This window comes from Hylobates moloch, unplaced genomic scaffold (genome assembly GCF_009828535.3).
Source record: "Hylobates moloch isolate HMO894 unplaced genomic scaffold, HMol_V3 SCAFFOLD_4, whole genome shotgun sequence".
Taxonomy (NCBI): Eukaryota; Metazoa; Chordata; class Mammalia; order Primates; family Hylobatidae; genus Hylobates; species Hylobates moloch.
Genome location: NW_026652279.1, coordinates 132,551,550 through 132,569,214, shown reverse-complemented (window position 1 = coordinate 132,569,214; position 17,665 = coordinate 132,551,550). Strand labels below are relative to the sequence as shown.

The following is a 17,665-nucleotide window of genomic DNA, read 5'->3' as shown; positions in this document are numbered from 1 at the left end:
TTTAATAGCAAATCGGATGTTTGTTTTGATTTATGCACATTAAGAACAATAAATGTTCTGGGAAACATGCAAGTTAGCCTTGTTCCTCTGAAAGGCAGGCAGGCTCCTAGGAGAAATCAAAGATAGCATTTGGTTTGGTGAGTTCACATGATCTGGAGTTATGTTAGCAATCTTCTCTGTATTTCAGAAGAAAGCAAACAGAGGTACTAACACACTAAAACTCACAAGAACTAAAATATTTACCTGTGACATTGACCAGCACGTCTTTTCTATCACAGGATGACTATTAGTGTCACAACAAATTACCTCAAAACTTCATGGCTTAAAAAGATATTTACTACCTCATAGTTTCTGTGTGTGAGGAATCGGACTAGCTTAGCTGGGCCTTCTGCTTTGGGTACCCCAGGCTATAGGAAGGTGTTGGCAGGCCTATAGTCATCTCTAGACTCCACTGAGGGACACTCCACTTCCCAGCTGACTAATGTGGCTGTTGCCGTGCCTCCTGTCCTCAAGGGTGCTAGACTGAGGGCCTGGGTTCCTTGCCGGCCACTGTCCAGAGGCCACCATCAGTTCCTTGCCACACGGAACTCTCCACAGGGCAGCTCAATACATGGCAGCCTGCTTCATCAGATCAAGCAGGTGAACAGATCTGGGGAAGAAGGGTGTGCCTGCAACTTGGAAGTTACAGTCTTTTTAGAACCTACTCTTGAAAGTGACATCTCATCGTTATTACCATATTCTCCTCATTAGAAGCAAGTCCCTAGATACAACCCACACTTAAGGAGAAGGTATCATGTATGGCTGTAATTGTAGGAGGCAGGGGGCATTGCTGATCATCTTAGAGGATGCCTACCACAGAAGGCTCTTCAGAAAATAAAACTGTCCAGTTTCCTAGTAAGAATGGAATCAGAACAAGGAGTGTGATGTATTCCTACTGTTTAATGGATTCAGGAATATATCTAAAGACAGAGCAGATGTCCATGTTTGTCTTTGAAAGTAACATCATCCCTGTGTGGTTAAATTTGCTTGATTAACTGCTTTCTCCAGGCTTCATTTAAGGGCAAACATTCTATTGATTCTCATATTCTTCCTTTAGTTATGATATTTCTGTCAATGTGCTTTCTTGCCTGTTTGCTAGTCATTCTTTTTAATATAACGTTGCACATCTTTGAACTTACCTCTTCTGTGTTAAAGTTTAGTGCACAGAGGGCCACCTTACTTAAAAGTTCTTGTATAGGATGCTATTGTTCCCACCCTTATACTGTCTAAACATCAATAGATGATTTCATTAGATAAGATATAAAGAAAAGTTATTTCCCTATGAAAGTGTCACTTCTTTAGCTAGGAAACTCTCATATTTACTGAAAAGTTTTGAGAGCTCTTTCATTGAACTTTGCCCGTCATTTGTCAAGTTGAACACTAAGCTAGAATCTCAGTTCAGCTTTTTGTAAATATATTAAATAAGGCTTTAAAGATGTAGAACTTTATTCACCCACAATTACCTCCCTAAACAAGTATAATGTTTACTAAAAGTAACAAATTAGTCATGCTGGAGAAAATAGAAAAAAAGTAGAAAATGCTGAACTTTTAAAAGCCAGATGATGATTTTTTTTTCCTTCCAAACTTAGAAGAAAATAACTAGGCTTTGACAAGAGCTGCCCTTCTAATTGCCACCTCTGGTTTTTTTCTTAGAGATAACACATAAATTTATTCTGAAAACTCAATTTATTCACAGGATTTTGTCTGTTTCTTGCAGTTCTGGAAATATATAAAGGCTTGAAATGAATCCAAATATCTCTGTTTTCCTTCTCTGTAGCATCTTATTTGATCAAACAAGAAATCATTTTTCTTCTATGCTCTGTTTTAATTAAGTATATTAGATAATATGTCCATTCATCACTTAGGATCAGATTTGCACTTATATGATTATTTCCTTTCACCTTTGTTTCTTAGTCTTCTTTCCCTCAGAAGGAATAGAAGAATGGAGAAAGTAATAAGAGATTTCTTTGTCTTTCACTTTGATGAAATCCAGAGGTCTCACCTTCCAATCAGGACAAGGTAACCTAAGTGCAAAGTACCCCATTCTCACTTGCTGGTACATTAACCACTCTGACGGCTTCTTGCTTCTTACTAATGAATATTTAATTAGAAGACACACAGAAAAATACTTTACCAAAGCATTTCTCCAGCAATATAAATTTTTTTCTTTATTTACAAAAACAAAGCAAAACTTTAAAGAGGGCCTGTGCTCTGCTTTTTGTTTTTGTTTTCGATAAGCTTTTAAAAGATAACTTAATATTTATTTCAAATAGAGTCAAACAGCATAGTAATTTCTTATACTAACAAATGCACATTGCATATGCAGTCCTAACTCAGTAACAGGTAATAGTTAAGCAGACTTCATAAACTTTACAATTGTAAATTTGCCATTAAAACGTGATAGACCAATAGACTAGAATCTAGCTAATGTCCACACCCTCTGTCCAGTAAGTTTCAAACCTGATATTTCTGGAGAACTCTGTTAAGAAAATCATGAACCATTTGTTTCCTACCTAATACTTGAATATACTTCTCAAAAACCTCATTGCTAAGCAGGAAAAATACTTATCATGAGAACACTGTCCATATGACCAGTGAAACAGTATATGTGGATAGTAGAAAGGGTAAATCTTTAGCTAGTTATTAATAAATATCTGATATAGCTGACATATTGAAATATCTGATATAGCTGACATATTTTTTTTTAATTTGTGTTTGAAAAAAGAATTTAAGCTAGGTGCAATGGCTCATGTCTGTAATCCCAGCAGTTTGGGAAGCAGAGGCAGGAAGGTCACATGAGTCCAGGAGTTTGAGACCAGCCTGGGCAACATGGTGAAACCCTGTATTTACTAAAAATACAAAAATGAGCCAGGCATGGTGGCACATGCCTGTAGTCCCAGCTACTCGGGAGACCTACAGGAAGATCACCGGAGCCCAGGAGGCGGAGTTTGCAGTGAGATCAGTGAGATGAGATAGTGCCATTGCACTCCAGCCTGGACGACAAAGTGAAACCCTGTCTAAAGACAAAACAAAACAAAACAATACAAAGAAACAACAAAACAATGTAAACTTACAGAGAAGTCCAGGAACAGTGTAAAAACTGTCATGTATTCTTTACCAAGGTTCATCAATTATTAATATTTTGCCTCCATGTGTTTTAGCATTTTCTCTGTCTATATAATATTTTCTGAAGCATTTGAGAGTAAGATGCACATATTATGGGCCTTTACCTATCATCTAACCCATATTTATTTCAAAGAGTATTTATTAACAATAAAGATGTTCTCTTGTACGTAAACACAGTATATTTATCAGCTCAGTAAATATTTCATTGACAATACTTTGATCTGATCTGACATCCAAATTCTAATTTTGTCATTTGACCCAATAATGTCCTTTATAGCATTTGTTTCCCTTCATTACTGAATCTAAATTAGGGTCACGTGCTATATTTAGTTGTCATTTCTCTTTAGTCTCTTTAATCTTGAGCATTTTCTTAGCCTTTTAAAAATAATTTATAAAATTGACATTTTTGAAAAATACAGTCCTTTTCTTAATAGAATGTTTCTCATTTTGCATCTGATGTTTCCTCATGTTTAGGCTCAGGTCAGGTATGCTAAGCCAATATACTATCCCAGTGGGGCTGTGTTCTTCCCAGGGCATAACATCTAGAACCACATAACGTCCATCTTCTCCTCATTTTGTGACATTAATTTTGATAGTTCCTTCCATATATTTTTATTGAGCTCTTTCCATGTACCAGGCAATGCTCAAAATGCTAGAAATACACAAATATGGTACTTCATCTGCTCTTAGGGAGATTTATAGCCAGACTTTCAGCAATTTCTGTAGGATAGTGAAGCATTATACTTGTCAGTGTAAGAACACAACTTGGGAGAGATGATAGTCTGGGTCCTATGCCACGTGCATAGGACAGGAACAACATTTAGGTTTCAGCAATGCAATATATGGGATCCCAACTGTGTGTACATGAGTTTAGGCCACTCATTCATGACTAAAACACTCTGTCGAGGGCTTTCTTAACATTAATCATATAATTGCCTGTTTTTTGTTGCATAGACAAACAATGGATAGTTGACGATGATGATTATTATTATCATCATCATAATTTTTTGTTAATTTTGCTTGGTTGTGGTTATGGTAATACAGTTTTAAGAACATTCAGTTCTTGAACAGATTTGAGTTCATAGAATCACAGGATGCAGATTTCAACCCCAGTTGGGGCAGATCCTTGAGTACAGACTAGAATATCATTAATACCCTCTCTCTTAACCTTCTTAGAATGAAGTTAGGGCTTTCCTCTGGATGAGGTTTTGGCTTAAGGGAATGTGGTTGGTTTGATCTTTTATTCAGAACCCTCAAATTTTCTCCATATCAGCAATAAGGCTGTTTTGCTTTTTGTCATTTGTGTGTCCACTGGAATAGCTTTTAATTTCCTTCAAGAACTTTTGCTTTGCATTCACAGTTTGGAAAACTGCGCAAAAGGCCTAGCTTTTGGTCTGTCTAGGACTTTGATGTGCCTTCTTCACCAAGCTGAATCATTTCTAGCATTTGATTTAGAGTGAGAGACATGCAAGTCTTTCTTTCATTTGAGACCATGGTAAGATTATTAATTGACCTAATTTCAATATTGTTGTGATTCAGGAAATAGGGAGCCCCAAGGAATGGGAGAGAGATGGGGTAATCAATTGTCGGTGGAACAGTCAGAACACACGCAACATTTATTAAGTTCATTGTCTTATATGGGCATAGTTCGTGGAACCCCCAAAACAGTTACAATAGTAACATCAAAGATCGTTGATTACAAATCACCATAACAGGTATAATCATAATGAAAAAGTTGAAAATATTGGGAGAATTACCAAAATGCGACGCAGTAACATTAAGTGAGCATTTCCCCAGTGCGGAGTTGCCACAAACTTTCAACTTAAAAAAAAAAAAAAAACAACAGTATCTGTGTCCCACAATAAAATGAAGCAAAATAAAAGGAGGTAAGCCTGTACCTTATCAAACTGTGTTTTATAGCTTTAGATGATCTCTTGTTCTCAGAACATGTTTTCTTTTTTTTTTATTATTATTATACTTAGGGTACATGTGCACAACGTGCAGGTTAGTTACGTATGTATACATGTGCCGTGTTGGTGTGCCGAACCCAGTAACTCCTCATTTACATTAGGTAAATCTCCAAATGCTATCCCTCCCCCCACCCCACAACAGGCCCTGGTGTGTGATGTGCCCCTTCCTGTGTCCATTGTTCTCATTAGAACACGTTTTCAACTAACCTGTGTTCTCTCATGTACTTTCTTATTTGAAGAGAACTGAAAAATATATAAAAGCAGTTTGTGATTACAATTTTTTGGTCTAATAGCCACAATCAAGAAGTTTACTTCATACCAGCCTTTTTTTTTTTTTTTTTTTTTTTAATGATGCAATAAATTCTTTTACTTTAAGTTCTGGGATACATGTGCAGAACATGTATGTTTGTTACATAGGTACACATACGCCATGGTGGTTTGCTGCACCCATCAACCCATCATCTAGGTTTTAAGCCCTGTGTGCATTAGGTATTTGTCCTAATGCTCTCTCTCCCCTAGCCCCCACCCCCTGACAGGCCCCAATGTGTGATGTTCCCTTCCCTGTGTCCATGTGTTCTCACTGTTCAACTCCCACTTATGAGTGAGAACATGACCATACCAGCCTTTTTTAATAAGGCACATTATCTTCTCTGATTTCAAATAAGCAAGGCCATGTTGGTCTATTATGTAATTCATTACCTATTTCTTTTCTTTCTTTCTTTTTTTTTTTTTTTTTTTCTTTTTTGAGACAGAGTCTCACTCTGTTGCCCAGGCTGGAGTGCAGTGGCGTGATCTCGGCTCACTGCGATCTCCGCCTCCCAGGTTCAAGCAATTCTCCTGCCTCAGCCTCCCGAGTAGCTGGGATCACAGGCATGTGCCACCACGCCCCGCTAATTTTTGTATTTTTAGTAGAGACAGGGTTTTGCTGGTCTCAAACACCTGACCGCAGGCCATCTGCCTGCCTGGGCCTCCCAAAGTGCTGGGATTACAGGCGTGAGCCACCACGCCCAGCCACTTCATTATCTATTTCTTACTGTGGTGTATTTGGAGTGTACAGACAAAGTACCCTAGTTGTTGTACTTTCCTGCACACAGTCTTTGCTTATTGTCTAGAACAGCACCCAGTGCTAATGGAAAAAGCATATAAAAAGGATATGAGGTCTAATATGATGTCTAGTCCTCTCTCACCTTGACCCAACTCTGCAGGCCTCAGATTCCCCAGTTACAACCTTGAAGAAAAAAAAAAAAAAACCACAGAATCTGTTACTACTTTTTCAGTTTTTACTTTTTAATTATACTTAAACACAGCTTTGAATATATTAGTCTTCAAACGTCTGGAATTCACTTGCACTGTTATTATCTGCATTTCATGAGAAGAACTGATAATTATTCAGTATCCTCTTATAAATGGGCCTGTGCAGAACATCAGTCTCGCTAAAATATTTCTCATGTTTAATGTAGACTTTGTGTCTCTGCTGTTTTGCTTTAGCAGTAGCAGAATGTTCTTACTCTAAATATAAAATTATAAAAAAAGCAAGAAACAATATTTTCTTTAATTAGCTTCTTCCTTTGGGGGTTTTAGAAGAGGGGTTATGACTTGACAAAGATCCTTCCCATCTGTTCCTGTTTGTTTGCTTTTATTTTGACTTCCTTTCGTTGTCTTATCAAATATCACATGAATCATTAACATTTGTTTTCATCGCTTGTTTTGGTTTCCTTTACTTCACATGATGAAGACATTATGTTGAGAGAGGCTCACCGCTACTATATTTTATATTATCCTCAGATTCTTTAAGTAAATATTAAACTTTCTGGACATGTGATGTGATATGTTTGCCCTCTGCTGTGTTAATATTTTCCTCAGCTCTGGAAGAGTAAGGCATCCACATGTACAACTGTTTTGTGAAAGCAGCAAATATCACTAGATTACAGGTGCCTGGATATAAGTTTTGAACAAATAGATGACCTATTTAATAAAGCTACTTCCTAACAGAAAACTCAATTTATTAAGTCCTTCGTGCAAAAGATGTGTAAAAGATCCTTGTGGATGTTTGTAAGGGAGTTCTTCCCAAAACTGGAATAGAAATCTATTTGCATATTGTGTGATACCTTCCACAAACGTACTCCATTGTTAAGGAATTTACATGATTTTCACAGTGAACAAATTGGACTTTTTGATGTCAATTTGAAATTGTATTAAGTTATATGTCATCTTCTGATATAAAATCTTGTCACATAATGTGAGTGGGTTGTTTTTTTTTTTTTTTCTCCAGGCTGGAGTGTGGTGGCACAATCTTGGCTCACTGCAACTTCCGCTTTCTGGGTTCAAGCAATTCTCCTGCCTCAGCCTCCCAAGTAGCTGGGACTACAGGCGCGTGCCGCCACGCCCAGCTACCTTTTTTTGTATTTTTAGTAGAGTTGGGGTTTCACCATGATGGCAGGATGGTCTTGATTTCCTGACCTCGTGATCCGCCTGCCTCAGCCTCCCAAAGTGATTACAGGCGTGAGCCACTGCGCCCGGCCATGTGATTGGTATTAAATAAACTTCATTAGTTTTTAAAATAAATGATCAATCTATTCAATACTCCGGTTTTTATATATGGAATAAAAGCTAAATTCCACATCCGTCTATATGCATTAGATGTTAGCAATAACTTCATGTAATAATACACTAAAAAATATTAAACCAAACATTAAACTTAATCCATGAATACAAAACTAGAAATTTTGAGATAGAATTCTCCTGTCTCTCTCCTCAGACACAGTAAATGAAATATGTAAAATATATATACTTATTGGGTCTGATTGGATGGTTTCAACTGTAGTATTAAAATCTGAGATCCATTTTTACAAATAACTTACAAGTTTTTCTTCAATTTATTTTCTGTAGATCTAAATCTGCATAGCAACAAACAGCATACAAAAATTCATACCCACAATAAACTATTTAGTGATTCTTCTTATATACCAAATGCTTTCTTAGACACGAGATACTTTCTTATACACCAAATTATAGCTGTAAGCATCAAATCACAATGAACTTTGAAACTATTAGGAATTTGTAATTTAAATAGTTTTGCTCAACCCCTACTCCCAAATGCTTTTAATTAGAACAGACTTTTTAATTAAGTACTCCCATGCACAAAGTTTAGTTTGATGATTTTTCTGTCATATCAACCTCCCATGCAAAAGCACTGTGTTAAAGGAAGGTATTTTCTTTGAAACTAGGCTGTAAGAATTCTAGTTCTGATTTCAGGTTGTCCAATTGAGGCTTTGCAGACTAAAAAGAAGCCCTGCTCCCATGAAGAAGGCAAAGAGCAGATCCACAAGGCAGCAAGACAAATGGTACTAGGACTGACTAGGAGTCAGTCCTATAATTCTGTATGTCAAAGACATCATATTTTTTCCAGGGATAGTCCAGTTGCTTATTAGAGGGAAAGTGATAGAGTGGAATGGACATGACATTTGAATTCACAGAAATGTCAAATCACTGCACTTCCATTTGCTAGCTCTGTGAACATATGCAAGATACTTAAACTCCCTGTGCCTTAATAGCCTTATTTGTAAGACGCGTTATTTTCTTGGGTTGGTGGGAATTTTAGACTTAAAATCGATATAGCACTTTTAACATCACAGGTGCTCAGAATATATTAGCTTTACTGATACTAATCATTATTGCCAGTTTACTTAATCTTAATGTAAAGCTTTCATCCATTTGAGATCTCGAGAAATGATTGATAAACTTGGCTCAGCATGAGGAACCAACAGGAAATATATTTTTTCTGTGTCAAACACATATAGAAAGAACTAAAGACAACGTAGAAAATGGTGGGCAGGAGTGAGATTATCTAGTTAGAAGGTAAGTATGATGTACAATGAGCAACCTTTAAAATAAAACATATGAATCAGCCCTCTGAGTTTCCAGATGTAAACAGCACACCTCCGAATAATGAGGCCTCAGCCATGGACACGCTCCGGGGATTCCAATAATCTCTCTTTTGCTGCTCATTTTTACAAAGTCTTCTCCATGGCCCATGACTGTTCTTGCTGTTTGAAGAATCAGGGAAGGAGAGAATATTGGGACCATTATTATATAACATACAGACATGGCACAGTTTGAATTATAGGACCATATATCCTTCCTAGCACATTTGCCATCCGCCTTTCATTCAGGTGGTTTGGTAACAGAAGGCTGAGTTAGAACCACAGCCCCATAATTCAGAAGCCTGTTGTTAGTTCCCTGGGTATGTCCACATGCAGCTATTTACTGTGGGCTACAGGGCCAGCATAACTTCTCTGGAACATTATAACATTTGTTTAAAATTTTGTTCCTACAGACTTTTAATGATCTACAAGTATGTTTTAATAAATATGAAAAAAAATCATATGATAGAACTGCTTTTAAAATAAGGGTCTATAAATAAAGAAAGATAGTAAGTCTTCAAGGGTCTGTCTGTGCCTGGTGCATTTCTGCCTCCGGTGGATTCTGAAGTAGAGGATCTCTGATGTCTAATAATTATTTAATCATAGAGAACTACCTGAATGTGACAGGTGGGGTCTATTTTATAGCTGACATCTTTAATGCTTGACACATTTGTCCATCTGTTAGGAACATTAGCCAAAACTTTAATAGGAGACATATTTATTAAAAGTAGAATTACAGCAGATCAGATACTGAGCACATAATGTATGTAATTTTTATAAATGTGTTTTATATAGTACCCATGGTAAAGATGCTTATGAAATACTCATTACTGGTATATTTTACAAATCTAAGAGAGTTTTATTTAAAATATTTAGTTTTAGATAAACTTTAAAATTTCTAACATGCTAATAATTTTTGTTACATAGGCATATTAATGAATTTCTTTCTTCAAAAGTTTAGCATTTGGGGCCACACTAAAACTTTTAATGCAAACATCATGCTGAAGGCTTCTCATTCTAATACTGGTAGAAAGAGGCAGCTGCCTCTTCCACGGGGCGTATCGTGGTGGAGGCTCACTTAATATGACTTCAAAGTGAGATAAGCGCTGTAGAGTAGTAATTCTTAGAGTGACAGTATTGAGGAGTACTTAGTGGAGCTCCTTGTAGAGAAGTTCAATAGGAGGCAGCAGAAGGGGAAGTAGGGAGAGAGGGCGTACTTGTATTCTAGGCTTCTTGAAAGAAGAACAGGCCTGAGTATTCCAACACAATATAGAGTTTGGCGTGCTGTAGAATAGACAGGTCACTAAACCTAGGGGAAAGAAGTAAAAGATAAGATTGAAGAGGAAAAGCAGCACCAGCTTAGGTACCACTTTGTAGACCATGGAGAATAATTTGGCTAGTTAATGTAAATATGGGTCTTTTAAACAATTATTCATACTTAATAGATTATTTGTATGAATCCATTTTTTTGCTCCTAGATTCTTTCTACTTAATATACTGTAGATCACAGAAGATTAGAAAACTATATTTAATACTTTAGTTGCTTTTCTTCATTGTACAGAGACTTAAGAGTTCCATAGTGAGTACTGAAATGTTACTTTTGAGCAAGTTATTACTTTTTATAAAGTTTATGAAGGACTTAGGTTAATGAAATTTGAATTCTGGGGAAGTTGACAAGGTCTCGGTTCCTTCTGTTTAATCCTAGGAAACATTGTGTATTTTTAAAAAAATAAGAATGCGAATGATAATCTCAATATAATTGAATACATGCTAGAAATAATGAGACAATTGAAAAGAGAGCTAAATAGGGATAAATAAATTAAGGGATTAAGAATTAGAAAGCTTTGGCAAAAGTATCAACACTATTTTTTTGGATACTTCTCTATTCTCTGTTACTAGATTTTTAAACAAATCAATGTTGCTTTATGTAGTAGAAATCATTTGAATCAAAATTATCTTTAGAACAGTCCAATTTTTAGCCAGGTGGTAGTAAATATACAAAAGACAGAAATTTTTGTTTATTTTTATAATATTATTAGGTTTGTGTACTAAATGAGTAATTGAAACTCCTGCTATGCTGAAACCACAAATAATTATATATTACTCCTATAATATAAGTGAGAAAAACATAGTTTGGTCCCACAGGTGAGCCCAATTAAGCTAAGCAAATGGAAGAAATCAGGTCATATTCCATACAAAAACAATAAGTGTTTCACAATATGTCAGCACAGTACTGCCATATCCTTAATTAGAAATAAATTTTTACCTAAATTATATGGCCTTGATACTAGTATTTGATTAATACCTGATTTAGGAGGTTCCAATCTTTATTTAATACCACAATGTCTACTGCTGAACTGCAGTAATATTTAGTATCAATCAGAAACGACATTTAGGGGCCAAAGAGGTAAAATCCTTTTAGACTGCATATCTACACATATCTACAGAGAGAATTAGACACAGTTTGTGCATGTCTTTACATTGTTGCTCAGAATTAGAGTTCAGTAGGATTAAATACATGTTTTCATTGGTTAATCTTAGGTTATATTTTATATCCAAATATGTATGCTATTTTGAGGGAGCAGATCTTTATTGTGATTAATATATGTTTCAGCTATTAAGAAAAATCCTAGTATATGATTGCTGAACTGAAAAGCTAAGGGTATTTCTTTGTTATTTGTTCATTTAATAACTATTATTTTTTAATAGAGATGGGGTCTCACAGTGTTGCCCAGGCTGGTCTCGAACTCCTGGGCTCAGGCAGTCCTCCCCGCTCAGCCTCCCAAAGTGTTGGCATTACAGGTGTGAGCCACCACTCCCAGTCCTGAAAAGCTAAGGCTATTTAATGACTTTCAAGTAATCATTATTATTATTCTTAAAGTTGAACTAGATTAATTTTAAGAGAGGCAACTGATATTTGACACAACTTGTTAGCGTTTAGCCAGTCTGAGGCTAATCTCATGGACATCCCTGCCTCTGGGAGGGAAAACTGTGGATTTGAGCTGTTCATTATATAATATGTTTTTATATTTATATTTATAATATTATATATAATTACATATAATATATAATCATATAGATAATTCAATATCTACTTTGTGTAAACCATATGAAATCTATATCTTTTTAAGGACCTATATCTGATTAATGCATTTATTTAACACATATTTACTAAACTTATAGTAGTCCCTCCTTATCTATAGTTTATCTTCCCATAGTCTCAGTTACCCATTGTCAACAATAGTTTGAAAATGTTACAGTATTTTGAGAGACAGAAAGGCTACATTTACATAACTTGTATTAGAGTATATGTTATAATTGTTCTATTATTATCCATGTATCTATAATTGCATCATTATTATCTGTAATTGTTAATCTCTTACTGTGCCTAATTTATAAATTAAGCTTTATCACAGGTATGTATGTATACAAAAAAAATAGTATACATCGGGTTTGGTACTATCCATGATTTCAGGCATCCACTGGCAGTCTGGACATATCCCCCACAGATAAGGGAGGGCTACTGTATACTCTGTGCAAAAGGGAGGACTCTGTATACTCAATGAGCAAAATAGAGTTCCATGACATCTTGGAGGTAGTATTTCAACCTACAAATGTTTATTAAGATGTTTATTGCAGCATTATTCACAATAGCCAAGATTTGGAAGCAACCTAATTGTCCGTCAGCAGATGAATGAATAAAGAAAATGGTGTACACATATGCAATGTAGTACTATTCAGCCATAAAAAGAATGAGATCCTGTCATTTACAGCAACATGGATGGAACTGGAGGTCATTATGCTAAGTGAAGTAAGCCAAGCACAAAAAGGCAAACTTTGTATGTTCTCACTTTACTTGTGGGAGCTAAAAATTAAAACCATTAAATTTATGGAGATAGAGTGTATAGAATGATGGTTGCCAGAGACTGGCAAGGTTAGTGGGGAGAATGGGGAGGGAGTGGGGTTGGTTAATGGGTTCAAAAAAAATAGGATGAATGACTAAAATCTAACATTTGATAGCGCAACAGAGAGACTATAGTTAATAGTAATTTGTACATTTTAAAATAACTGAGTGTGGATTGTTTGTAACATAGAGGATAAGTGTTTGAGGTGATAGACACCCCATTTACCCAGATGTGATTATTACGCATGTATGCCTGTATCTAAATATGTAATGTACCCATAAATATAATATATGCACCTAATATTTACCCACAAGAATTAAAAATATTTTTTAAAAAGGAAGGATTATAAAAAATAGAAAAAATGAGAGGAATATATACTTTGGTCTTACCAATATTTCTATGAAGTACAACATGATTTAACATTGCTGATATTAAGTTCCTTACAACTTACTATGTCCACTGTAGATTGTATAAAAGTAGTTGTATAAAAGTTGAAGGTGAGGTCCACAAATATTTAGACTGTCTTTTTTATTTCCTAAATGTACTATAGGTTATTATGTTTTCTTATATTTTAATTTTTCAAGTTACCAGACATTTTGCAAACATTTACATGGCAATATGTACTTTTCAAAGCTCGGAAAACTTTCCTTTTCTGATTGTTCTCCTTTCTACTGTATGTATTAAAATATGAATTTCAGACATATATTAGACAAATATATACAAAGTTTAGGCCACACCAGGAAGTGGACAGTTTAGAGGATATTAAATATTTGAGAAATATGCTTACGTTTGGTATTGTTTTATTTTTGGTTTGGATTTTTAATTTCCTATTTCTTATCAGTGGTTCATTCAAATGGATTTATTCGATGTCTCCAAGATTTGATTTCCTTTTCTTTTTCACACAACTGTGTGTTTGCTCATTAGTAAAAGTTGAGTAATATACAGTGTTTACATTTTAATATTTAATTGTTGGATGAATCTCACTTCAAGGGGTAAAGGCTATAGTTCATTGACAGTAATGAAATAACCTAGGTGGCTTTCATATAAATAGCAACGAATGTGCACAATAGTTACATTACATGGTATATTTAACAACACTGCTAAAGAGTAAGATGGGAGTTCAGTCTTTCCTGATGGAGATACACCTGAGTGAATTCAGAGAAAATTTGGTTCTGCAAGCTTGAAGGAAGTAATTGTTATTCAATAGAAATCAACTAACTTTGCATATCAGTAAAATACACACACATACTCTTAGCTATTTTCTGAGTGCTCTGGAACTGATATCAAAATAGCAAATATATATTTATGAGAAGCAGAAATGCTGTATTCTTTTCAGTCACATAAACTCAGTGTAATTATGAAATTAACTTTGAGAAGATGTGAAAAATGTTACTTCTTAACCAAGTAAGGATCTAATAAAAACTACAGATTTTATATCACGTTACATCATTTTTACATGCATATTTGTACCCCAAATGCCATGCCATTAATTAATTTTTTACTGTTCATTTCTAGATGGAAGACTGTATTTGAAAACTACTGTCATGTACTGAATCTTTCCTGTTGAAGAAATCCATGTTATAGAAAAGAACTTTGCAGTCAGACATTCGTCATGGGAAAGTTCAGAAAAAAAAAAGTCCTTTTAAGGGAACTTCCTGAATTTTGTGTATTAATGTTCTTTAAAAGTTTAAGTATTCTACAAAAAAAAAGTTTCCTCCATTGATTTTCACCTGTGGTTCATACCAGGGACCTGAGAATGTTTGTAAATGTACAAGTATCAAAGTTCTTACAGTTAATTACTGCAACTTGCTGCTGGACAATTGTATACAGAGTTAAAGGCAGGTCTGAATAAGACCTAGCTTTGCTTTTTTTCTAATGGAATGAACCATTTTCCTCTTCTGAAAATTCTGTATCTGAGCACATCAAGAGATTCTTGTAGCAGTGGTTACCCAGACTTACAGAATTACGTCCTCCAGAAACCAGCAAGAACACTTGGAATGAACTTGTAGGGGGCATAGAGGATTCTTGAAAAAAAAAAAAAAAAAATACAAGAGTGATATTCTGTTACATTCAATTTCAAACTCTCTACTTGTAGGTTTTCTCCTGAAGAATTTTTTTTCACATACTTTCCAAAAGACCAACAAATGGATGTTGACAACAACCCAATGAAATAACATTTTGCATATCTGAAAAGAGCTTTGAATATAAGCCAAAAGCTTTCACTGAAGGTTTTTTTTTTCTTAAAAATAAAAAAATATATAAATGTAACACGTTTTCATTCCAAACTGGTAGTGGTATATAGAATTAAAGATAATAATGTTGCTTCTTATTCAAACTGTTGGTCATATGTACAGTATATAAACATAAAACACACAAGGAAGGTATTATGTATGCAGTAGTATACTAGAGTTTAGGAAAATGAAAATTTTAGAAAATATGTTTTGTCACCCTGTTGGTCAGAAAGACGTCTTTCTGGTTTTAACGCATGCAGGCATGTAAATATTTGTCTGGAGTCACAGTATTAATGAATGAGATCTTAAGCATCTGGTGACATCAGAACTCTTGTGTCAGCCACTTTTATTTGTATATTGAACCCTAGCTAGTGCCCCAAGCTGCACTATTGGGAATGGATTGTGGCTGAACAGCAAATCAAAACACCAGAAATATTTTTATATGTTAATGTCATATTATGTTAATGTTGCTGAAAAGAAAACCTAACAAACCTTGATGTACCAGTCCAATACCATGTAGCGCTGAGTGATAAAGTTAAAATGTGCTGTGCTTCCCACCCTTGTCAGAGGGAAGGGTGGCTATGTGTTATTTTCACTGTCTTTTTGAAAGTTACAGTATGTGTTTTCACTTTTGTGCAGATAACTGGAAGTAAAGCGGCAAACAGTGCTTATTACATGCTAAAGTTACCTTCTCTTTGTGTTTTGCATATCTGGAATTACACCTTTAAAGACTGATATGAATCAGTACGGTCACTATACATTTTATGATTTTTCTGTCATCTTAAAATTGTATGATCGTAACATTATTTATTACCACAAAACAGCAAAATCTTCAATGTCTAAGAAAACTAGCTTAAAATGTTTAAATATAGTTCTGATTGGGTATTAATTACTTGATTAAGAAAAAATTAACATTATAGATACTCTGGCATTACGCTTCTATACCTTTTAGGTCTTCCTTGCAATACTGGAACATAATTATTTTGTGTAGCTCACTATTAGCCAGCTAAGTTCATTTTTTTAATACCATAAAAAGGTTATATGTACAGTTCCTATTTTAGCTTGCTTACAAAGGAAGCAATATTTTTATTTAAAGTATTGTTAGTAAATGATTTGTAGAAACTTGGTTTTCTAAGCATAGTTCTTCCATAACCACCTTTTGTTGTTTGAGCACAAGAGATTCTTTTCCTAGTTCTATGTGTTTTTTTCCCTAGATGCAGTCTTTAAAGGATTACAACACTTAAAATTGAATGGACTTGTGTCAAGCTTTTGCATCATACATTTTTTGAAAGATTTTTTAAAAAGCCTACAACTTACATATGTAGTAGAATCAGCCATTGCTCTGCTCCTGGCATAGAGTCACCTGTTACGTGGATTAAATAGTTTTAAAATACATACGTTGAAGACCTTTGAGAATGCTTTAGTGTTTGATTTGAAATAAAAGGAAATTTTAGCAAGGATTAAAGAAAAAAGCTATCAGCTGTATGTTAAGAGAGACTCTTACTAACATGTTGTAAATATTACAATTCATGAAATGTTATTGTAAGTCTGTAACTTAATTTTTTCCCTATTTTAGTTATACAGGTTGCTTTGGAAATTTGTGTTTTGGCATAAACAAGTGAAATGTGCCCATTTTATGGTTTCCATGCTTTTGTAATCCTAAAAATATTAATGTCTAGTTGTTCTATATTATAACCACATTTGCGCTCTATGCAAGCCCTTGGAACAGAACATACTCATCTTCATGTAGGACCTATGAAAATTGTCTATTTTTATCTATATATTTAAAGTTTTCTAAAAATGAAAAAAGGTTATTACGAATTTTGTTGTACAAAATCTGTACAAAAATCTGTTTTTACATCATAATGCAAGAATTGGAAATTTTTCTATGGTAGCCTAGTTATTTGAGCCTGGTTTCAATGTGAGAACCACGTTTACTGTTATTGTATTTAATTTTCTTTTTCTTTTCAACAATCTCCTAATAAAACTGTCTGAAATCTCCCTGTGACTTTATTTACAGTTCGCCTTTATTAAATTTTGTGAAATGCATAGCATTGAAGGAATATTTACTTTCTAATGGGAGGCATCTAAAAACAACACAAGTCAGCTCTTTGCAATGCAAGGGGAACAATGCTCAATGATTTTATTTAACATGCAACTGCTTCTATCTCTAATATGAATTACTGTGGTGAAAAACATCATAAAAGCACACTCTGTAGTTATTGTTTAACAAGCAGATTTTCCATATTTTGTTTCTTGCCAACTAAGCAAACTGCCCACATATACATGATTTATTTATGTACATTTCTCAGTTTATGAAGCTGTTATTTGTACCTTTTCTCTTTATATTCTTATATTCCCATGATTCTTATTTCACAAAGCTTTGTGCTGAATAATGCAAAGTAGACATGTTGATGGAACAAAATATATTATTCCCATATCTATGAGTGGAGATTTGTAACTCTAACTCA

The 17,665-nt window shown here is 34.6% G+C and overlaps 1 protein-coding gene across 5 annotated transcripts in view; it reads left to right on the top strand.

The window, feature by feature from the left end:
- The window catches only part of DACH1 (dachshund family transcription factor 1), a 484,950-nt gene extending 467,755 nt beyond the window's left edge, over positions 1-17,195 (top strand). For 3 of the 5 annotated variants that reach the window (XM_058437970.1, XM_058437971.1, XM_058437969.1), the window contains one exon: positions 14,479-15,002. In XM_058437970.1, coding sequence (XP_058293953.1) covers positions 14,479-14,516 — 38 coding nt within the window. In that variant the 3' untranslated portion in view covers positions 14,517-15,002. Of the gene's footprint in view, positions 1-14,478 lie in introns of all 5 variants that reach the window. The other 2 variants (XM_058437972.1, XM_032151001.2) reach the window with 1 other exon arrangement.
- Positions 17,196-17,665: the final 470 nt, after the last annotated feature.